General features: G+C 53.6%; 1 protein-coding gene across 4 annotated transcripts in view; it reads right to left on the bottom strand.

Annotated features, from left to right (window-relative positions):
* GLIS1 (GLIS family zinc finger 1) overlaps nt 1-24307 on the bottom strand; it is a 225235-nt gene that overhangs the window by 77809 nt on the left and 123119 nt on the right. For 3 of the 4 annotated variants that reach the window (XR_014808280.1, XM_084965083.1, XM_021096612.2), the window contains exons 3-4: nt 11016-11193; nt 5200-6082 (exon numbers count right to left, since the gene is read on the bottom strand). Coding sequence is in view for 2 of the 4 variants with exons in the window: in XM_084965083.1 (XP_084821209.1) it covers nt 5200-6082; nt 11016-11193 (1061 nt within the window). In the remaining 2 variants the exon portion in view is untranslated. Of the gene's footprint in view, nt 1-2332; nt 2499-5199; nt 6083-11015; nt 11194-24307 lie in introns of all 4 variants that reach the window. The other variant, XR_014808281.1, reaches the window with a different exon arrangement.

Raw genomic sequence — 24307 nt, 5'->3', positions numbered from 1 at the left:
GTCAGGCTGAGACTTGGGATCAAGTGTGACCCCATGATGTACGTGGGGCCTGAACTTGGGCATGAGCTGGACCATCCTTTCCCCATCTGTTAAATGAGGATAATGCCAGACTCCAGGAATGTTCTGAGTGCTGCACGGAAGCCCTAAATATTGAAAAACACCCGGTGAGTATTTCAGGAACGTTCCCATCCCCCATGGCTGACTCGGACAAGGTAATGCAGCCAGGCTCCACTCCTCAGCTGCTGGCTCCCCTCCCGCCCTCCCGCCCTCATCCAGCAAGATGGCACGGTTCCAGGGCAGCATCCCCTCCGCAGTGCCAGAAGTCTCCCATCATATCATCTTCACCTCTGGACGTCCAACGCCCAGTACGAGGCCTGGCCCACGGGGGAGGCTGCCCCTCCAGGGAGGCAAGTGTTTCAGGGGGAAGGGTCTTCCCTCAGTGGAGGGTCACTTTCCCAGTCAAACCTGCCCCAGCTTTTGGTGGCCAGCCCCTTCGGGAAGCCCCCTCCCTGTCCACTGAAACTGCCCCGTTTGCTGTGCTCTGCTGACCCCCATCCCCTCAGAGCGAGTCTCCCCCTGCCCCCTCCACACGGGGTGAGGATGGGCTGATAAACGCAGCTGCTCAGACAGTTCAAACTCCTGGCTAATTCCCTGGGATGAGCCTGAGAGGCTGAGATGAGGCAGGGGTGTCAGCTGGCCTAGGAACGCGCCCAATCTGGGACCTGGCGGGTCTTAGGACATGGGGGCGGGGGAGGAGCAGACGCCTCGGCCCCCTCCCAGTGTGAGGTGAGAAGCACAGAGGGCTCGACTCTGCTGAAGGGAGAGGCTGGGCAGAGGGAGGTGTGGGGGAGGGCCGTGTAGACTGTGGAATGGTTCGAGCGGCACCACCAGGTGACCCAAGGGCAGGCTGTGCCCTTTCACTGTCTGTGAAAGTCAGTTTCTACTTCTGTAAAATGGGCATGGTGATCCAGGGCTGGACACAGCTTTTCTCAGAATAGGTTAGGTCTCTCCTCCCTCAGGACTTTGCGAAGACACAATGCCAGACCCCCTGTCAAGCCTCCCTCTGATGTATGTTCCTGGTCCCAGGTCCAATGGCACCCAAGACAGACTGGACGGGGTAAGAGATGGGGACCAACGGTCAGTGTGGCTGCAGCTGCCAGAGGAACCCAGACGGGAGGTGAGCCCAGCCTCGAGGCTCCAGCTTGGCCTCAGGACCCGGAGGGCAGGGACTAGAGCCTCCTCCCTGGCCTGCTCCCTTTTCGAGCTCCAGTCACCCCGAATAGCCACCATCTGGCACAGAGCAGGTGCTCTGCATTGTGGGCAGACCCCTGACAAGGCCACCAGCATATGTGACAGCCTTGTTAACCTCACCAACAGCAGAGGCTGCAGCAATTAGCTGACCTCAAGTCCAGGTTCCACTACTGACGGGCTCTTTTGAACCGCAGGGTCCTGTTTGTAAAACATCCATCAGTGATCCTGTCCTAACTCCTAAAGCTACTGCACGGATCCTCTAAAATGATCAGTGTGAAGAGCATGACTGGGGAAGGGGAGAATGAACCAAGCACCTCCATAGGTCATCTCTTCTAACCCTAACAGCAAGAGTCCTAAGAGGTAGCTACTATCACCGCCCCATTTTACAAATGAATATGCTATGGTTCAGAGAGGTTAAGTCACCTGCCTGAGATCACACAGCCCGCAGGTCGGTGTGACTCTAGACTTGGGCTTTCACCTGCCTTTCACATCTTCCACGCTCTACTCACAGCTATGGTCAAGCTCTTCACAAAACTCAGGGCTTACTGTCATGATTATTTCAAAAAACCCAAAGTTATAAGAGGTTTTCCTTTTTTCACGCTGCCTGTCTTTCTCTCAAAGTGCAGAGCAGCAAACTCACAGTCTGCTAATTTCTGGGTCTCAGACAATCAGAATTCCAACCGTCTGGGAGAGCCAACCTAAGAAAGCAAGAAATTAATCTTTTCAAAGTTAACGTCTTGGAGGCGTCGCGTCAGTATTTGGGTTGGACGTAATCTTGCTATCGTAACGCAGATGAAACCCCAAATTTAATAAGGCTAAGACAACTCCAACAACGTAAGAAACATAACAGGATATTGCAAAGAGATTAGGGAGCTTCCTCTGGACGGCGTGGACGGGCCGAGGAGAGGGCAGGGTGGGGGCGTGTGGGCCCCCCCCCCCGGGGGCCGGCGAGGCCTGGGGACTAACAGCCTGGGTGGAGGGGAGCCCGCCCGGTGCGGGAGCACAGGCTCCACAGGCTAAATGTGAACCAGCTGGAGGACGGACGAGAGTGTTACAGTTGGACGGGGCGGGAAAGGCTTACCTCATGAAAGAACTGTGGAACCGGCTGCTGGAAAGATAATAAAAGGATTAACTGCTATTTTAGTGGGCCATTTACTCTTCAATCAAAGTGTCTCATCTATTTCCTGTTCTCCAGAGGCTCCGGGTCCAAAATTCCTTTGTCTATTACAGCACATGGTAGCAGAGGCCTGTCATGAGAAATTAATAATTTTACAGGGAAGGGAGATTTTATTTATCTGGGTGCCGGCGAAGGCCCGCTCCTTCCCCGGGTTACCTGCTGTGCCAGCCTTGCAGGCAGGGGGAGCGCTCCCATGGGGGGCAGGGCGGAGCTCAGAGACCTCTGCTACCTACCCTCTCAGAGGAGGCACCCCGCAGGGCTGGCCCAGGACCCCAGAGACTAAGTGGTTTCACAGGAGAAGATGAATGAAGACAAGAGCATTACCATTTAGAAAGATGTGAGTTCAGCTTCCGCGCCAGTGGTTACTAGCTGTGTAATCTGGGCAAGTCATTTCTCTTATTGTTAGTATGATGCACGTCATGGTTATTAGCCTCTAGGATTACTGTTAGGGCTTGTCTCCAATGAGCTGTGTGACCTGAGCAAATTACATAATCTCTCCGAGCCTGTTTCTTCATCTGTAAAATGGGGATTAATAGTATCTGCCCCATGGGGTGGCTGTGAGGAGCACAGGGCTTAAAAGAGCCCCTGCACATAGTCAGCATTCAGGAGCTGCTTGCCGGTATTATGATCACAATCCTAACCCCCCTAGGAGGCAAGATGACGTGTTCTCACGGTAGCAGGTGGAAGGCCAGCTGGACCCCACTGAACCTCTGTATCTTCATCTGTAAAAACCCCTGGTCTTACAAAACTCTCTTGTAAAGATTAAATGCAAGCACAGGTGAATATAGACATGGCTTGAACATCACCTCCTCCATGAAGCCCTTCTGGGTTTCTCCTCCATCTCAGACCTCGTCACTCCTCTCGACACCCATCTCCAACCCATCCCTGACTGTGAGTGCCCCCAGACAAAGACCTTGGCAGGTCCAGGTCTCGGTCCCCAGGGCCAGGTGGAAGCCTGGCTTCACCAAAGTCTGCTGAACCAAAAGAGATGTTGGCAGGCTGCTCCAGCAAAGAAATCCTACAGAGAGATCCTGCGACTGCTCTAAGTGATCTGAGCCTCTCTGACCCCTCACTGGGCCTCCATTCCCCAACCTGGAAAATAGGGGCGGAAGACCCAGCTCATCTCCAAGGTCCCTCATGTCTAACGTAACAGAAACTCCTGGACACTGTGCTTCCACATGGGAACCCAAGTGCGAGAAGGCCACTGACCACACTTTGCCAGAGTTCAGGCCAGGCAGCGTCCACAAGGGCCCCTACAGACCCCAGTGGGGTCACCCATAGGAGAGAAGACATGAAGGAGTGTGTAACCAGCAGCTGACAACTGTAGGCGCTCAGAGACACAGGGTCCGTCCGCTGTCCAGGAGCCCTGTCCTGCGACCTCCACTAGGCATCTCCTTCCAGGCAGGGGCACACCCTCCTGCCAGTCATGTGTCACAACACCCCAAGTGAACTGGAGCATTGCCAGGAGCTGGCCCGGCCACCAGCTCCCCCTCCAGCAAACTCTCGGCCCAAAGGCACACGATACGGTCAACTGCTCAGCCTGCTCACGCCAGCCTCTCTCCCGACCGCAGCACGCCAACCACAGGTTCCGTTCTACTTCCATTCTTTGGCAGAAGCCACTCCCTGCCCCTCACTCGTCTATACAGTGAATTCCTTCTCATCCACAAGACCCAGCCTTCTTGAAAGCCAAAAAGTAGGTCCAGTGGGTGCCCAGCTCACTGCTCCACATGCAGCTGGCCCCAAGGGCGAACAGCGGGTCCCAGGAGGATGGAATTTATGCCCAAGCTTCCTGCCTCCTCCTGGGCCCTGCAAATGCTGCCCTGGGCTTTGAGCAGGAACACAGGTGGACCTCTCCCCAGGCTGCCCCCCTTCCCAGACTGAGTTCTCCACGAGGTAGGACCGCCCGGTGACAGTGATGGCACATGAGTGTGCAGTGACTCAACCTTGGCTACGACACCCTGCTTCCTCCCTCTCCCTCGCTCAGGCCCCAAGGGCTGGGGAGACGGAGCTGGGCCTTGGTGGCTCCCTCTGCCCTTGCACTCCCCGCAGACAGGCACCTGTCCTGGTGGCCGGCTGGGCCGTGGCAGTAGGGACTGCGGCTTGGCTGAGGATATCAGGGACTAAGATGACATTCCTGGCCTCCGACAGACTCCCACCACAGTGAGAGAAACGGAAAGGGCCGGTTGGAAGGGCTGGAGGCCTGGGTGCCTACACTGAAAGCGTGTGTCCCGGGAAACCTTTGTCTCAATCTCAGCCAGAACACTGCAGACACCAACCACGGCCTTCCCTGAGAACCCTTGGCCTCTCCCTAAAGCTGGCCCTGGGGACCCACAGCTCTCAAGCTGGACGCCGGTGAGGACTGAGCTCCTTGGGGGAAAACAAGCCTGTGGCCACTCCAGGAGACCCAGGGAGCCGCCCTGGGGAGGACTCTGGGTGCAGAGCGTGCTCCCCATGACTCACCTGGACATCAGCAGATGGGACCCTGTGCACTTGCAGGTGAGAGAGAAGGCTGGCTGAGCCTCTCTGACCTCTGAGCACGTATGTCACCACCTGAGCAAGTGTATGTGGCACCAGGCTACGGAGGGTGGAGGATGGGGTACCTGGCCAGTCTGAGGGACCCTCTGCCAAGGTTCCCAGAGACGAGGCACTAACGCTGCGACCAGTGGCCACGTCCATCGCATTGGTCCTTCCCTCTTCAAGCCCGGGGGATCCCAGCCAGCACCCAACCCGAGGTGGGTGCTGCTCGGCCGGGGGCGGCCGTGGGAACTCACCATGCACTTGTTGGGCTTCTCGCCCGAGTGCACCCTCATGTGGATGAGCAGCTTGTAGCGGGCGTTGAAGGGCTTGTAGCGGCGCACACAGCCGGCCCAGAAGCAGGTGAAGTCCTCGCCCTTGCGCTGGTCGATGTGGCTCTTCTCGATGTGCCGCACCAGCTCCTCCTGCTGCTCGTAGGCTGCACAGCAGTCCACCCAACGGCACGCCTGCCGCCCAGCCACCCCCCTGCCCGCCAGGCCCAGCCCCAGGCCTCCGAGGCCTGGGCCGGGCGGCAGCTGAGACAGGGGGTAGGGGGGCGGCAGGCCCTGCTGGTGAGGCCCGAACAGCTCTGAGAACTCATCCGCCGGCTCCTGCTTCAGGAAGCTGGCTTTCCGGCAGGCTTCGAGTTGCAAACCGCCCTCGTGGCTCTCGGTGGATGCAGGGCTGGACCGGGCCCGCCTGGGAGGGCCCCCCAGGTCTCCCGGCAGAGGGGGGCTCCGAAGTCCATTTACGCAGGTGACCAGAGCTGTCTGGGAGGCGCGGACGATGGAGGTGATGTTGGAGGAGGCACAGGGGGAGGCGGAGGCCGAGGAGGTGGGGGGCAGGCCCAAGAGGCAGCAGCGCTTCAGGCCTCCCTCAGGGAGGTGGGCCTCGGGTGGGGGGCCCAGGCCAGAGCTGGGTTCACTGCCCAGAAGGTAGCAGGAAGGTGCGGGGTTGGCGAGGCCTCGGCCCGGGGGGTCCAGGTCCGTGTGCAGGCCTGTGGCTGGCGGGGCCCGGCAGTGGGCAGACAGGGGCACGCGAGCTTCCGCCATGGCCCGGTAGTCGGGCAGGGACTCCTGCTTGATGTGCTGTGTGGCCGGGAGACTGCCGTTCACATACGCGGCCTGGGACCTGGGTGACCTGGAAGACAGGGCAGAAAGGTCATGAGAGGGCGGACACTCCACCGTGCAGAGGCCCAGGGAGGGGATGGTGGGGAGCCTGAGGACCGAGGCCGGAGCGGAAAAGGGAAGGCAAGCAGCAGAGACCGGCACTGGTTGTCTGGTCAGCAGGGAGGAGTGTGGAGGGAAAAGGGGACAGAGAGAAAGAAGAGGGCGCTGGGGAGAGGTTCTAGAGAGGCAAGAGGTCTGAACACATGATGTGCCGAGGAGAAGGCCAGCAAGGAGCACATTCATCCTCCCACCAAATCCAGGCTCCTCCTCCAGCCCAGTGCCACCCGCCCTGCCTCTGAGGCCTCCCTGGGCCCGCTACCCCCCGACCTTGACCTTCTGGACATTCTGGAGGAAGAAGGCTGAGAATGGCTTTTGACAATTTAAAGCAAACTGGACCTAAAGCAAACATCAGGTCCAGTTTGCTTTAAATTCTGCTTACTTGGGAGTTCCCATTGTGGCTCAGTGGAAAGGAAACTGACTTATATCCATGAGGACACAGGTTTGATCCCCAGCCTCGCTCAGTGGGTTAAGGATCTGGCATTGCCGTGAGCTGTGGGGTAGGTAGCAGATGTGGCTTGGATCCCGTATTGCTGTGGCTGTGGCGCAGGCCGGCAGCTACAGCTCCGATTTGACCCCTAGCCCGGGAACCTCCGTATGCCATGGGTGCAGCCCTAGAAAAGGCCAAAAGACAAAAAAAAAAAAAAAATCTGCTTTCTTGTCCCTTAAATCTTTCTCAACTCTTGTGATCGTTCTTAATTTCTAAAAATGTTAACTGTGTGACGTTTTGCCCCAAGCAATGTGTCCTTTCCACTGTGAACACCCGTGGGTGGGGGTCTGACTCATAGGCACAGTGAGGGGGCGTCCAAGGAAAAGCTGAGGAAAAGCATCTTGGGGCGGTGGAGGGGGGATGTGCAGGAATTTCAAGCCCAGACACCTTCAGTGCACAAAACACAACTCTGGGGAGCAGCCATGGGAAGGTGCTCTGGGCCCCTCTTCACACCCCAGCAGTGAACGGTTCTCTCCTGAGGGTGAGGATGGTGACGGGCAGGGCCCAGCTGGCCCGACGCTGCCTTCTTCACATCAGCACCACCCACATTCCAAGAGGGGGCCTCTCCCAAATGTGGACAGTTAAGTATGGGTAGAGATACCAGGGCCTGCAGGTCACCAGAGGATTCTGGGGGGAGAGCCAGCAAAGTGACACTGGGCTCGGGATCAGAGGAGCCGCACTGGCTGGCTGGGCAGAACAGGGGGCCTGCTTACGTGCCCCAAGACTGACGAGGACACCCTGTGCGTCCTCGTACCTCTCCCCCTCGAGTCTCCGTCTCCTCCCCGGCAGAAGGAGGACTCGCCCTCCCTACCTCCCTACCTGCCAGGCCCATGGGAGGACGCATGCTGTGACTGCCCTCTGGGAAGAGGATGGCAGGGTGAACGGTGCCACCGTCACTCCCCTGACTACCACCGCTGTGCGGGGACTCTGCAGCCAGGGACGGTGGGCCCGTCCCCTGTCCCTCTGCTTCCCAGGGTGGCCCTACAAACCCAGCCACTCCCTCGCGGGCTCCCTGCAGCCCCGGCATCCTCAGCTCCAGCCATGAGGTGGAGGGAAAGGAGGGGACAGGGGAGAGGGAAAGTCGGAGCCTGGAGCCCTCAGGAGAGCAGTGCTCCAACCCCTTCACTCCCAAGAGGACACAGGACTCACCACGGTCACAGCAGCAAACCAGTGACAGGGCTGGGGCCAGAACCCAGGCTCCCCGCGCCCTCCCAGGGGTGCACGGTTCTCAAGTACAGACCCGACCTGCCCCCCGGATACAAGATTGAAGGAGAAGCTCTTCTGCTGGGTTCTAAACTACACCTGAACAATTCTCCACCTCACTCAGCGGAGACCTTTCTTCCCTCCCAGGAACTCTGCTGCCCAGAGTGTGGCCATCAGGTAGAATCAGAAGGGGCAAATACACATGCCCCCCATCTCCAGGGCCAGGGGCGCTGGGCCCACTGTAACCAGCAGAAAGCCCTGAGTACCTTAAAGATCTGGTTTAAAGTTGTGGAGCTTGAAAAATAATAAAAAAAAATAAATAAAAGCAATAATAATAACAATAAATGCCTAACTGCTCCTTGCACGGTCATGATCCTGGGCCTGGCAGAGGTGGGCAAAGGTGGGGAAAGGCAGCCAGGGAAGCATCTGTTTGGAGCATTCACTTTAAAAACAGAGCCACCTTAAACCACCAACACCAGAAGCCAAGAGCTGTGGCCTTCTGTGACTGAGTCATTCAAATAATCAATAACAAAACCCGGAACGGCATCGGGCAGGGAGGGGGCAGCTCAGGCCCAGTGTCTCCTGGCTCCCAACGTAGCAGAGGCAGCCTCTGCTTGCCCTCACTGGCCCCGATAGGTCAGGCCGTGGCTCTGGCCCTGCTCGACCGCTGAGCCCTGTGCACCCCAGGCAACTCCCATCGCATCTCCAGAAATTGTGAGCTGGGTTCCTAGACAGAGCGAATTACTCTGGGCACTTTCCCAGGGCCTGTCTCATGAATCCTAACAGGACAATGATCCGTGTCTGCTGAATGCACAGCCAAGTTCTTCAAGGGAGAAACTATCAGCTGTTTGATACTTATAAAAACAGGAGCTATTTGCCCAAGCCCTCAGAGGCAGGCAGTGAGAGAGCAGGAATTTGAACCGGGATCTGTCTGAATCTGAGAGAGCAGCAAGAATGGACCAAGCCCGAGATGATCAGGCAGGAGGGAGAAGGTACAGGATCTGACTGGGTAGATAGGAGATAGGGACTGGGACCCTCTTATCTTTTAGGAAAATGAGAGAGTCTGGAAAAGCCAGATCAGCAGCAGAGGTGGCAGCAACTCAGATGCAGGCATAGGGTTCTGGGAACAGACTCTCTTGTGCCCTGTCGAAATGACATTCAGAACGACAAATGATGCTTCTGGAGTTCCCTCGTGGCTCAGCAGGTCAAGGATCTGGCATCATCACTGCAGTGGTTTGGGTTCAATCCCTGGCCTAGGAACTTGAACATGCCACAGTCACAGCCAAAAAAAAAAAAAGTGAGGCATGATATTTCTGATCCTCTCTACTGGAGAAAACAAAAAAAGCAAAAAACAAAACCACCCACTTTCAGGGAGTTTCCCTTGTGGCTCAGTGGTAACAAATCCCACTAGTATTCATGAGGATGTGGGTTCGATCTCCGGCCTTGCTCAGTGGGTTAAAGAACTGGCATTGCCATGAGCTGTGGTGTAGGTCACAGATGCAGCTCAGATCCTCTGTGGCTGTGGCTGTGGTGTAGGCAGGCAGCTGCAGCTCCAACTGGACCTCTAGCCTGGGAACAGATGTGGCCCTAAAAATACAAAAAAACAAAAAAGTCATCTACTTTCTTAGCTGTCATGAAATAGCATAGCTCCTCCTACCCTGAGATAGAAGGAATTTCACTGAAGAAAACGGATGCTGCCGGGGTGGGGCTGGGGGGGAGTCTCAGTGAGTAACCAAGCAGACACACACATCTGACTGTCACCAAACAATGCACAGCTCCAAGGCTAAAAGATGCTTACTCTTTGTCATGTACCTAATTGTGTCCACCTAAAATTCACAGGTTGAAGCCCTAAACCCCCATGTGGCTGTATTTAGAGACAGAGCCTTTAGGGAGGTAATTTAATGAGGTCATACGGTGGGGCCCTGATCCAACAGGACAGGTGTCCCTTCAAGAAGAAGAAAAGACACCAGGCGAGCAAACAGAGAAAAGATCCCGTGAGGACAGGGCGAGAAGACAGCTGGCTTCAATCCAAGGAGAGTGGCCGCAGGAGAAACCATACCTGCAGACACCCTGATTGGGGACATCCAGCGTCCAGAACTGCAAGGGAATACACATCTGTGGTTTAAGCCACTCAGTTGGTGGTGTTTCGTTATGGCAGCCCAAGACCCTTTGGTAAATCAGAAGTCTCACTAATACCAGAGAAAGCCACAGGGAATCTACATTCTCAGAGAAAAAATGGTTTCACATGGGAAGAATAAGCCTCCTGTTAATTCACAGTATCTCCCACAGTGGGGCTCCCACTGGAAAGTAAACTCCATCGGGGAAATGGCCGCTTCCTTCACCAGGGAGCCCACCCCAGCACCCGCCATGGTGCCCGGCACAGAGTCGGAGCTTGGTAAGTGATTGGTGAAGGAATGGATTGCAGACAGGCAACTGCCACCAAACAACGCACAGCTCCAAGTCTAAAAGATGCTTACTCCTTGAGCTTTCAGAATCTCTGATCTGTGGAAGAGGAGCAGCAGCCCCAATCAGTGGGAGAGGACCCTGGGGTCCAGGGGGGTGCGTGCAGAGGACTGTCTGTGGTTGGGCAAACCAAAGGGCACAGAGGCGCAGCTGGGACCCCAGGAGAAGCCGCAGGAGGCCAAGTTCAGTCCCATGTGCAATCTGACAGAACATCTGTCCAGAGGTGGATTATCTGGCAGCGTCCTGTGGGGCGAGGGCTTCCTGGGGCAGGAGACGCCTGCATGGAGGAAGCCCTCTCCACGCGAGGAGCAGTCCAGCTACGACACCATAGGTGTATGGACCCTGAGCTGAGTGCTCCCCTCCCCAGCCTCTTCCCCAGCCTCTGAATTTTCCTCTTCAGAAATGACAGATTCTCTGTAACAGCCACCTCAGCTTCTGCAACGGGGAAATGCATCCCAGTAAAACCATTCCTATCTCTCAATGGAGCCTTGCAATGCAGAGAGGTGCAGAGCCTAGACCAGGCAGCCATCCATGCTCCCCGGGGCTCCAGCTGGTCTCTGGCCCTCCCGTGCCTCAGTTTCTCTGTGTGGCCCGTGAGTCAGGCAGACCAGGAGAGGTCTGGAGCCCTAGGCCTCGGCCTCCAGGGAGCATCCGCAGAAAGACAGCTGATGGGTGAGGACGGAGCACCTACCTGCTGGGATGGGGGAAATGCAGCAGCCTCTCACAGGCTGGGGGGTGACCCCGGGGTGGTGGGCTTCCTGCAGGGAGAAACAGGCCCTGGCGGCAGGTGGGGCCAGGGCCTTCGGCAAGGTCCAGGTCCAGCAGGCTCTTCTCTGAGCCCGGAGTGCAGTGGCCGTAGCTCCCATTCACTATGCAGAGAAAGACAAGAAGAAGAGACAACGTGAGCGGGGACAGCCTGCAGAGGGTGCAGGCAGAGGGCAGTCACCAGGGTACCAGGCAGGGCACAGCCCCCCTGAGCAACACTCACTGAACTTCTGCTGTGGTCAAGGCGATACATTTCCATAGTCACCAACAGGATCAGTAATAAAATCCCCAGGTTCTTGGATGGGGATGCTGAGCTCCAGTGGGTAAGTGACTTTTACACCAACACGGAGCGCTTGTGACGTACCAGACACTACCCTGGGGTGGGACACATGGTGAGCTAGACACACAGACTCCTGCCTCTGGGAGCTTACAATCTATGTTCCTCATGCTCATCACCTAGCGCTCACTGGACAACGGTGCCCAGCCACGGCTGGGGCTGGCTGCCCGGCAGGCTGGTTGAGCATCACTGACATTTGTTGGTCCAGGAAGAGGTGCACCTGTTCTTGTTATCACCAAAGCTCAATCCGCGTTGTTTTCCAAATCGCATTACCCCATAGAAACACAGAGTACGGTTATTCACGCCTGTGTATCCTCCACGGTTCTTTGACAGCCTATCATAGACTCTGCCTTGCTCGACTAGTGGGCTTTTAGGAAGACACGTTGAGGCAGGCGTGCCTCACTTAGTCTTGAAATCTACATAAAGCCTTTGAAAGCCCTGAAAAGCTATATGAAGTATAACAAAAATGTTAGGCATGATTGTTATTAAGCTTCTTGCCCTATCGGGGACTCTGTTCCCATCTGGAGTGTGAGGAGGGTTCATCTGAAAACGTCTTGAGCTTTTTGCCCAATCACTTGGCAAGGTTATGTTAAGAAGGAAAGAGCATGGGCTCTGGGGCCTGATGAGCCCGGTGTGAGGCCCAACTGTCCCCAACCAAGTCTGTGACTCCAACAAGTTCCTCCCCATGGCTGAGTCCCCAGGTAAAATGGGGACGCCCATGCCAGTTCTCCAGAGATGCTGTGGGGTTTAAGAGCTAAGGTCCAGAGCCCCTAGCCCAGTTCGGGCACCTAGCAGGTGATATACTGGGAGTAGAAAGTGCCAAACAGCCCTTTGAAAAGTATGAAGTGTCCTACGGATGTAATAAAACATTATTAACAGGTCTGAGGATTGTCCAGGAACTGTCAACACTGAGCAAGGTAAACCCTTAAGTGAGAAGAACTGACACCAGCGCACAATCAGCCCAGAAGCGGAAGGACAAGGACAGCAGAAACGTCCTTTGCTGAGAGACTCCACTGTCTCATCAGAGCCTCCTGCTGCCCTCGCAGGGAGAGGTGAATTATCCCCATGGAACAGGGGAGAAGGCAGCGGCTCAGGAAGGCTAACCACCTGCTCAAGATCACACAGCTCGTCAGTCTGGGCTGGATGTCTGGCTCAGGTCCATCAGACCCAAACACCTCTTCATCACTCTGCAATAAAAAGCGGCCTCAGGCACAAGTCCAACCTCATCTTCCGGATCCAGCTCCCCCAGCCCTGATTCTAGCCCCACCCCCACTCCAGGCAGCCCCCTCACAGAAGGCCAGACCCTCGGCGCTCACCCATCACAGGCCCAGAGCTCTGGACAGGCACCAGGCAGTCACCTGCCAAGCACAGTTTGCAGAGGAGAACGCAGTGCCCTCAAGGTCCCAGGGCAGGTGACGAATCTCCAGACAAGCATTTCCTCCGAAGTGGCCCTCGGGTCACCCTCCCAGGCCAAGCACTGGGCCAATATCCTGCTGTGAGGAACACTCCTGTTGGCTGGGGCTGCTGCTCGGCCAGCCCCTTACAAGCTTATTTTTTAATAACTTGGTTGTTTTTTAATTAAAAAGAAATCCCTGGTAACAAATGTGAATGGCCTGAGTTAATGAGAGCAGGCTGCCGCTCCTTCAGCTCTGTCTCTGCTTGGAGGTCCCTGCCTTTTCCAAACTGTTTCGCTTGCGCTTTTACTGTTCCACTGAGGCAAACCCTGGGACTGGGCCTCAGAAAACTTGGGATAATTTTATGACCATTAATAGCATTTGGCACAAAGAGAGCTTAATCATCACACGGGGCTGTTCTGCCAGGGTCTTTCTCCCAGAGTCTTTGGGTCAGGGAGGCAGTTCCGAGCTTCTTTCAAGGGCCCGCCAGCCTCAATGGGCTGGGGACGTCTCAGTTACCTACCCCTCCTTCCTGTAGGAGGATGTATGAATAGATGGAAGGGGGGGGGCCTGGAAAGGAGCCGGGGAGCCCCAACGCATCAGGTCTATTCATCAAGCCCTTCCTATTCCACCCCCAGGCACATCTGAATCTTCCCAATATCGATCCCTGTGAGGGGTCTCATTACAGCCATTTTCCAGATGAGATAAGCTGAGGCTTAGAGAGATAGGTGCCTTCCACTAGGCCCTGGGGTCTGTAAGAGACAGGGCCACAATTCAAACCCAGATTGCTCAGACTTCAAAGCCCAAGACCCGTACTGCTGCCTCTCAGCCAACTGACAAACAACGAGGGATCCCCTCTGCCAAACAAGCACCCCACCTTTGGCTCCAATAAGATCACGCAGAGGCGCCTCTGGGGAAGTACAAAGTACAACCATTACAATGGCTCCTAAACTTCAGTCTTTGCAACTACACTACCGTCTCAGACAAGCACACATGAAGAGGAGTTCCCGTTGTGGCTCAGCGGTAACAAACCCAACTAGTATCCATGAGGACACAGGTTTGATCCCTGGCCTCAATGGGTTAAGGATCCAGCCTTGCTGTGAGCTGTGGTATAGGTCGAAGATGCAGCTCGGATCTGCCATTGCTGTGCTGTGTCCCTAGCCTGGGAACCTCCATCATACACCAAAGGTGTGGCCTTAAAAAAAAAAAAAAAAAAGCCTACACGAAGGGCCAGAGAAGTTTAGGGGTAACCCAAGGTCACACAGGGAGTAAGGGGCTGAGTCGGGATGCAAACCTCTCACCTCTGGGGGAAGAAAGAGTCATCACTGGACAAACAATTGGGGCCTATTGGCTTCTTCTCCCTGGATCCAGTAAGAGCTTTTCCTACAATAAATAAACACGCAGCTTTGGGAGGGAGGGAGGAGCCCCTTGGGTCATGGTTTGGCAGTGCTTGGGACTCTGAGCCCCTTCAAGCCCTTTTCTTGTGTGACCTTCACAGCAGCCTGATGAAAGCCCTGGCCTTCTCACCTCACAGAGGGACATGAGCACCAGAGCTGGCAAGTGGCTGTCCAAGGTCACATAACAACTGCTGGCCTAGCTGGGGCCAAACCCAGGTCTCCCCAAACACACTCCAGGCCCCACTCTTGGCCACCTGCTTTCTCAAAGCCTAGAAGTGAAACGAGAGGCTATGTCCCAGCAATGGGGCCACTACGGCAGCCCCGGGCCCTCCCACTGCCTTCCTGCTTGTTGGCATCTTGCTTCTTTGTCTCCAAGGATGCCACAGGACCCACCCCTGATTACTCTCTGTCTTCAGGGAGCAAGAATGGAGTCTTTCTCTGAGAAGGCAGGGGAAGAGAGTAGCATGTCGGCTCCGCTGCCCTGCAGCAGGCTGGGGGTAACCTAAGAAGGGGCTGGCACCCAGCAACCATGTCTCCCTCTGGACCACAAGGGACCAAGAGCAGACCCTGGACCTGGCCCTACCCATGTAAATGAAGCTTCTTTAGAAGCTTGGAGGGTGAGAGGGTCCTCTGTTCATTTGTATAAATTGGTGAGAAAACTTAGAATGTCAAGGTTGGGACCGAGTGACCATCTATTTCATTAATAGATGAAGCATCTGAGGCTCAGAGAGGGAAAGGACCTTCTGTAGTCACACAGCAAATCCATAGCAGAACCTGGACTGGCAGCCCTGGGGTTAGGTAAGTTTGGTTTTTTTTCCTCTTCAAGCCTCAGTTTTCTCATCTGTAAAATGTGCTAACACCTGCCTCACAAGGCATTAGGCATAGTGCCTAGCTCCCAGTAAGCACTCAACAATGAGTAATAGCAATGATAATGATAATTACTTCTATTCATCCTTGGGTTCAGGATGCGGCTGGGAGACAGGGCCCTGGATGAAAAGTATTCTATCCTCAGGAAGGTCAGGTCTGGATGACCCTGAGGCCAGATTCAGAAGGACAAGCCCCCCAGGCTCAGGGGTCACCAAATGCAGAACTGGGCAGCTTGAATGAGGTCACAGACAGCAAATATAAAGCAAGTGGCTCCAGTTACACACCATGGAGCTTTGCAAATTACCGTAATGACTTGGCTATAAAGCGGTACCACATATAAGGTGACTCCCCGCAGGAATTTTAATTTACACAGAAAACTGCCAAGTCTGCATGAGAGGGACAAAGATGCATTCAGCATCTCGGGCCCAGAGGCCGCCTCCTTGCTGTCCCAGGAGCAGCCAGTGGCCAGGTCTAAGAAGGCTTATGTGATGACTGCTCCTCATTCATGGACAAGCAGACTTTTAGTGCCACCACGTGCCAGGCTGGTGATAGGGTACTGCCCTTTACAGTTCACAAAACATTTCACAGCCATCATCTACAAGCTTTGCTACAACCCTTGGAAGTTGGATAGGCTCCGAGGGGGCAAGCAATCTGCCTAAGCTCACACAGCAAGTGCAAGGCTCACACTGTAAGCTTTCTCTGCCACACACTCTCTGCCATAGCTACTCAACTTGGTTATTGTACTGTGAAAAGCAGCCATAAACAACATGTACACAGATGATTGGGCTGGGTTCCAATAAAACTTTATTGAGAAAGGAGCTCACTGGCTCCTGGCTGCCACATGCTGACCCCCATCTAGTGCAGCAGTTAGCGATGGGCTTTGCATTTAGGCTTTGTTGCATTTGTAAAACAGGGAGTATTTTATGGGTGGACTTGATGATGTAAAAACCATTGTTGACTCTGCCTGCAGGGTAGGCATTTGATAAATGGAGATGCCTTCAGCCTGGCTCAGGGGGGCCCCCACAGCCTGGGCTCAGCCCCTATCTGGGCATTGCCTCTCACTCCCACATGCTGTGCGGCACACACCCCCAGCCTCTGGTCAGGCTGCCTGACACCTCCCAAACCCCTGTGGGACCTCAGAGCTCAGCAGAAGTACATCTCCTTCCTGAACATTCCATGGTCTCTCCCACCCTCCCCAAGCTTTCCCACCTCTGCACACAGCAGTCCCTGCGAATAGCTACCAGTGAGGATACACCTGCTGCACAGCCAGCATCTGCCTAACACTCAACACGTCTGCCCTCTAAATCTCCTCGGCATCACCACAAGGTGGGGACTACAACCCTCTCTATTGCCGCACAGATACTTCTAAGTACAGCTAAAATCCTGCCTTTCCTAGAGCCTGTGAAATCCTTCAGGACAAGGGTCTTGGAGCTCCAGAGCTGCTGAACGTTAGTGTATCCAGACACGTGACTGTGCCCAGCTTCACATACAGAAGGGAAAACAGGAGCCTGGATGGCGGAGAGGCTGGTCCGAGTCACACAGTGAGCAGGTGCTCTCCACACCTGGGCCCCACCAGGGATCGTCCCCTCATTTCCAGCCCATGCTAGACCCACAGTAGGTGCTTAGAAACTCTGGGGAGGAGTGGCTGGGAGGGCTGTCCAAAGTGCATGTGCGTGCTTCCTATGTCACACCCCCGGGGCTTGGGGGAACAGAACAAGCTTTTGTCACACACACACCACCCCCACCCGGAGGCTGAAGCCCTCGCTCTACCATTAGCTTTCCAACTCCTTGACCCTCAGATGAGCTACCTTATTCTTCTGAGCCTCAGTTCTCTCCTCTGTAAAATGGGATGAAAATCTCAGCTTCAGGGGTGGCTGTGAGGATTAAGTGAGATAATACACCAAGGAGGTGGTGCCTGGTGCAGCCAGCACTTTAGCAAAGGTCCCTCTCTGGCTCTCTTGGCAAGCAGGGGACACAAGGTCATGGCCTCCCCGGGTGATGTGTCTCCTGAAACAGTGGCCAGCTCCCCCAGGCAGTGAGCAGCAGGAGAGCAGCCTCAGGCTAGCAAGGTCTTGAGTCTGAGCCTGGGTGCTGCAGGCCCTCTCTGTGAGCCTCAGCTTTCCCTCTGAGTAGTGGGAGTGCCAGGCCCCAGCAAGAGGGGCACTAGAGACTCCAGGGAGCAAGGGGACCGCGGGCTCCACTGCTCAGGCCCGGGTGCAGTGAGCCTTGACTCTCTAACGATGCTCGGTGGAGGGCGAGGCTGTGCTGTATCCGAAATCCAGGGCCCTTCTGCCTCATGGCACTGCCTGTCATCCCCTCTCTCTCCTCACCAAACCCAAAGGCAGGGCAGGCCATCAGCAGGAAGTGGGAGCTTCTGAAAGGGAAGAAGTAGGAAGGCCGATACCCGAGCCTTTTCCAGTCTTCACAGCACGATGGGATGGGCTGCTTCGCCTGGAGCCGGCTTGGGGTGTCACAGGCCCCATCAGGGCACATGTCACCTTGGCAGGGCCTCCAGAGCTACAGAGCCTGATGCTCAAGGCCTCACGCCGGGCTTATGGTCGCCTGGCGTCTCTTATCCCAGATCACAAAAACTCCATAAATTCCCCTTTAAAGCTAAACTAGATTTACGGGGACTCAGGCCAGTAAAACCTGAGCAGCCTCACCTCGGGGGACGGCGCCGCAGAGAAACCAGAGTGAGCCTGCAGCCCTGTGCCACAGAGCGAGGAAGTGAAATGAGGTGGGGGGGGTGAGTTTCAGCACATTTATGGGCCTGAGTTTCCCTCCGGCTCACCTATTGCCATCAAATTAGCACACATTTGCTGGACGAAAAAAAAAAATTAGACTGAGCCACAAGTCAGAGAGCCATGATGATACATCCCCTGCGGCATTTCCCTAAGCATCTACGTATATATTTTTTTTGACAAAAATAAGGATGATGTACTTATTTTCTTATACTCTGCTGTTTTCATTTAGTGACGTAATCATGAATACTAAAGTTTATAGAGCGCACATGATGTGCCAGGCACGGTACGAAGCTTTTCCCAGGCCAGAACTACTAATGCCATTTTCCAGAGGAAGAATGACTGGCCCAAGGCCATGCAGCTGGTGAACGGTGGACTCAAGATGCAAGCGCAGCCCTCTGGGACACCCAGACATAAATCTCCATTAGGAGATTCAGGGGGAAGGCAGCTGATCACTTCCTAGTGTGTTAGCTTGGACTGACATTACAAAATAGCACAGGTTGCAGTTCCCATCAGGGCTCAGTGGAAACGAATATGACTCGTATCCATGAGGATGCAGGTTGCATCCCTGGCCTCGTTCAGTGGGTAAAGGATTTTTTTTTTTTTTTTTTGTCTTTTTGCCATTTCTTGGGCCGCTCCCTCGGCATATGGAGGTTCCCAGGCTAGGGGTCTAATCAGAACTGTAGCTGCCAGCCTACACCAGAGCCACAGCAATGAAGGATCCGAGCTGCGTCTGCAACCTACACCACAGCTCACGGCAACGCTGGATTGTTAACCTACTGAGCAAGGGCAGGGACCGAACCCGCAACCCCATGGTTCCTAGTCGGATTCGTTAACCACTGCGCCACGACGGGAACTCCATGGGTAAAGGATTTTTAAGATTCAGTGTGGCCGTGAGCTGTGGTGTAGGTTGCAGACGCAGCTTGGATCTGGCGTTGCTGTGGCTGTGATGTAGGCTGGCAGCTACAGCTCCGATTTGACCCCTAGACTGGGAACTTCCACAGGCCACAGGAGCAGCCCTAAAAAAGACCACCCCACCGCCCCCCCAAACCAAAATATCACAGACTGAATGGCTTAAATAACAGAAATATATTTTCTCTGGAGTTCCCATTGTGGCTCAGTGGTAACGAAGCCAACTAGTATCCATGAGGAAGCAGGTTCCATCCCTGGCCTTGCTCAGTGGGTTAAGGATTCAGCGTTGCCGTGAGCTGTGGTGTAAGCTGGCAGCTACAGCTCTGTTTCAACCCCTAGCCTGGGAACTTCCATATGCTGCAGGTGTGGCCCTAAAAAGACGGACGAAAGAAAGGAAGGAAGGAAGGAAGGAAGGAAGGAAGGAAGGAAGGAAGGAAGGAAGAAAGAAAGAAAGAAAGAAAGAAAGAAAGAAAGAAAGAAAGAAAGAAAGAAAACGAAAGAACGAACGAAAGAACGAACGAAAGAAAGAAAGAACGAACGAAAGAAAGAAAGAAAGAACGAAAGAAAGAACGAAAGAACGAAAGAAAGAACGAAAGAACGAACGAAAGAACAAAAGAACGAACGAAAGAAAGAACGAAAGAACGAAAGAAAGGAAGGAAGGAAGGAAGGAATAGACAAGACAAGACAAGACAAGAAAGAAGGAGAGAGAGAAAAAGAAAGAAAAGAAACTTATTTTCTCACAGTTCTGGAGGCTAGAAATCCCTGATCAAGGCTCCTGCTGATTTGCTTTCTGGTGACGGCTCTCTTCCCGGCTTGCAGACAGCCACCTCCTCACTCTGTCCCTCACGTGGCCTTTCCTAGTATGTGCGTGGAGAGAGACTGGGGGGAGTTTGGGGTGGTTTTTCCAGTTAATACGTTAGTAAAATCTAATTCATTTATTAGCTATGTCAGAAGCAGCCCACTTATCACAAAGTACACACTAAACGAGGAACTGAGAAAGCCTCAAATGGTTATGAAGCAGTCACTTTCCTAAACCCATCATCCCCTGCAAACCTCCAGAGAAAGGAAGAATTTTCTCTGTGAAGAAGCTGGACAGAGGATAGGAGGACCTGTCCACAGCCAATCATGCTTTTGATGAAGGTATCTTATCACAAAGCATCTTATGAGTTTTACTGGATTTACTAAAGGTTTTAATACAAGGGACAATATTTATATAAAAATTATATTAATTGAAAAGAAGATTCAAAAGTCCACATACATGAAAGTCACTTAAATAGTAAAAAAAAGGAATGTAAATACATATTAATATTAATAATTCATTCATTTAATGTATGTCGATTGAATACCAACTCTGTGCCAGGACCAGGCACAGGCACAGGGATGCGGCGATGAAAAAGAAAGGAGACTCTCTATTCTCATTGAGATTTACATTCTGATCAGAGAGAAGACAATTTCAAAAGTAAGTAAATAAATATAAAATATAGTATCAGGTAGGGATAAATACGAATTAAAGGTAAGAAGCTAGAAAGTGCAGAGAGATGGGGACGTTGGGGCAGATCTCTCCAATGGACTGACATCTGCATCGAGTCCTGAATGAAGGGAAGGAGGGAGCCATGTGCACACATGGGGGAAGAGCATTCACACAGAGGACACAGCAGGTGCAAAGGCCCTGAGGTAAGAGTGTTCTCCAGGGTAGGACCACAAGAAGGCCAGGTGTGGCTGAAGCCTAGTGAGCAAGGGTGAGAGGTAATGAGGAAGCCAGGCCTGATCTTTGGGGTCTTGAGAATCCTGCTGAGGTTCCAGGTTTTATTCCGATGCAGTAAGAAGCCACAGGAGGGTGAGAGCAGTAGCAACCAGACTTGACTATAGTGTGGATGGATGTCCGAGTTTTGCACTGAAAAAAAGACTGCAGACAAAAAAGTAGCTGCAGGGAGAGTGGTGGCTTTACTATAGGAGTCCTCTCTAAAGCCACCATTCCTTTTGCATTATTCTTTTTTCTTTTTTCTTTTTTTTTTTTTTTTGCTTTTTAGGACTGCACCTGCAGCATATGGAAGTTCCCAGGTTAGGGGTCGAATTAGAGCTGCTGCTGCCGGTCTATACCACAGTCACAGCAACCTGGGATCTGAGTCACATCTGCAAGCTACACTGCAGCCTGTGGCAATGCTGGGTCCTTAACGCACTGAGTGAGGCCAGATATCAAACCTGCATCCTCAAGAACACTATGTGGGGTTCTTAACCCGCTGAGCCACAATGGTAACTCTGAGTTCATTATTCTGATTCCTGACTATAATGGTGGTAATGTGACTGTGCATTTGTCAAAACTCACAGAACTGCTGACACACACACACACATACACTTTTAGTGGTTTTTTTTTTTTTTTTGCCTGTTTGCCTTTTCTAGGGCCGCTCCCACGGCATACAGAAGTTCCCAGGCTAGAGGTCCAATCAGAGCCGTAGCCGCCAGCCTATACCACAGCCACAGCAACGCGGGTTCCAAGCCATGTCTGCAACCTACACCACAGATCACAGCAACGCCGGATCCTTAAGCCACTGAGCAAGGGCAGGGACCGAACCCGCAACCTCATGGTTCCTAGTCATTAACCACTGCGCCACGACGGGAACTCCACTTTTAGTGATTTTTACCGTACATACATTTTAAAATACTTAAAACTCTTTGTATTCAATCATTTAAAAATGACTGTGCTAAACCCCATCCTTGAGAACAGACCCAGGACAGAGTTGGGACAGACTGCTGCTTTCAGCCTGTCGGTGACTATCCCCCAGCACGTGGGGCTGTGAATAAGCCCCGTCCCTCCCAGCTCACCACCAGCAACTCCAGGGCAGGGGACCCCCCTGGGTACCCTTCCTCTTGAAGGCTCACAGAAGAGGACAGCTTTAAGGGACAAGCACCTTCGCAGGAGAGAAGAGGGCTGTCAGGAGGGATGAGCAGCCCAGCGAGCCCGCAGGACCCCAGGCTTCCTCTCAGAGCCTCCCGCTCCCCTGTGCTCCCTCCCTCCTCCTCCTCCGCATCCCTCTCCCTCCTCCTCCCCACCCACCCTCCTTCCCACTCCCCTCCCCCTTCCCCTCCTCCCCACCCACCTCCTTCTCTCAGATCCTTCCCTGGAAAGGCTACACCCACACTAGATGTAAATGACTGCTAGCGTCCCTAGGGGGACACACACACACACACACACACACACACACACACCCCAGATTCCAGGTTGAATGAGGTGGGAGCACAGAGCAGGGGCCCAAGGGCTGGCAGAAGAAAGCAGTGCATGTATTTAGCATATTTAAGTATTTCCCAGGGGTGGGGGAAGGGTGGTATAGTAAATAAGATCTGCTATCTGATATTTAAAATTCTCGTATTCTACATTTCATCATACTGAGCCAAGATGGTTCCAAAATTTAAGATTAGAGATTTCCATGCATCTGGGATTCTAAAATTCCATGATTCCCTCACTCTGAGATGATGTAATTTTATAAAGCTAAGCATTTAAATTACTACGGTTCTAAGAATCTATGATGTTATGGATTAGATACAAGGAGACTGTTCGATTCCAAGGTTGTAAAACCCCAAGCTTCTCAGATTGGAAGGCCTGCCACTTCCTAGAATGTCCCGGACCCCACAAGAGCCCTGGCCAGGCCTAAATCATCAGGGAGCAATAGTTATGGTCACCAAAACCCCTTTGTTTTTGTCCAAGCACAAAGCAGGAGAGTAATGGGATGACAAGAAATCCAGAGGAAATGGCTGTTGAAATCTATAAAAACTTCTCAAAGACAAACATATTCCATCTGGGTTTTTTCAGTAAATACAGGACCATAAATGTTTATGTCAGGCATATATTTATTATTTCATGTTTGGCCTTTTTTTTTTTAAACTCTCTCCCCTTAAATCAAGCTAATTAGTTAACTCCTATGTCCCTGTCGGTTTTTTCCCCCTGACTGTTGAAACGTCCCCTAAGCTGCTAAAGGAAGAAAGACATAAGGGCAATGAAGGGAAACGCCCAGGCAGCTGCAGGAGGGTGAGGGCACGCGAGATGCCAGCACCTTAAAATCCCTGCCCTCCACCCTGGATCTCAGGGGGAAGGATCAGTTATTCCGACTGAAAAAAATTGCCGCCATCCTGCGGAAGAGGCCACAACCTTCAGGAAAGGGTACTTCCAGAGATGCAGCAGGGAGCAGGCAGTCAGGACAATTCCTTATACCTCAGAGCTTCTAGACTCATGGAAAAGATCCTTTGTTCCCCAGTGTGGCCAAGACGCTCGCTAGCCTGCTGGGAAAGTCACAGAAGTTGCTTTGACTTATGAAAAATCCCCTCTCCCCGACCCCAGAGCAGAAACCACTTCTCTCCCAGGGCTCCTCCTCCAGAGAGCCCTCCCTGATCCGCTTCCTGCTCTCCTAGGGCGCCCTCCCCAAGGATCTACAGCCAGTGCGCCAGCCTGCGCCCTCACCCACCAGAGCCCAAGGCACTCTCCCTCAGCCATCACTGCAACAGGGGGTCTCCAGAGTGAAGGTTCCACCCAGGGGGCACGCTGAAAAATCACTGGGGGGTATCTGGTGTCACAGTGACTGGGAGCCGCTGTCATTTAGCGCGGAGGAGCTGGGGGTGGCCAACTCACTGCCAAGGTTGGGTCAGCCCTACACTAACTTTTGAGTACGTTGCCAGCTATTCAAAATATCTGTAAACAAACAACCTGGTCATCTCAGTCTAGAACATAGCCCCATTTTACACACAAACACAAAGTACTTTTTTCCCCGTTTTAGCATACACTGACTTTTCCAGGAATGGAACTACCACGTAAATGGAGGAGAGACGGCACTGTGTTTGGTTTGGAACCTGACCAGTTGTTCACCATTTCAGAAAATGACGTCACCCTCAGTCACTCCGCGAGTGACGTCTGTGTGTCTGTAGCCGGCAGGTTGGGTCAGGGATGCTGGGCACAGGTGCGAGTGACTGGCGACTTCCCTGGGCGCTGGCTGCTATGGGGAGGCACACATCACCTAAGGGTTTCCTCACTTTCACTTCTTCTTTATGATACAACTGAAATAGCTTATGGGATCTTTAAGAACGATGGCACTGGCAGGTCCCAGTCTTTATAATTTCATTTCAGGAGTAAAGGAGGTGGTACACAGGGCCTGTTAGAAAAAGGAGGTGCTGTGAGCCACGGACCAAGCCAACTCCTTGGTCCAAGGTCACGCAGTGAGGTGGGGATGGGAGCAACGGGATTCAGCCAGCGGAGTCTGACTCTGCAGCCCTGCCACTCCCAGGATCCATTTCTGGATTCAGAGATACACAGAGACCCGCAGGAAGGCAGGTACAAGGTTCCCGTGCTGGGTCGAGAGGGGAAGTGAGTGGCAGCCCAGGTCCCGCACTGGGGCAGGAGGCGGGGGTGTGCCAGGTCGACTCCAGAAGCCCCGGGAGAGGCAGGCCAGAGAGCAGGCCTCAGGCAGGTGCAGAGCAGAGACTGCAGCTTGAGACCTAAGGACCAGGCTCATCTCCCCACTCCCTTCCTCTCCACCCATACTTCCCCTTCTCCTGCTGCGCCCCCTGACTCAGCTCGTCCCTCT

Source organism: Sus scrofa, chromosome 6 (assembly GCF_054392235.1).
Source record: "Sus scrofa isolate SSC_HxYL_T2T_F1_AM1 chromosome 6, Sscrofa_HxYL_maternal_Yorkshire_Landrace_v2.0, whole genome shotgun sequence".
NCBI lineage: Eukaryota > Metazoa > Chordata > Mammalia > Artiodactyla > Suidae > Sus > Sus scrofa.
The sequence above is the reverse complement of the archived record's forward strand: the minus strand, read 5'-3'. Positions and strand labels throughout refer to the sequence as shown.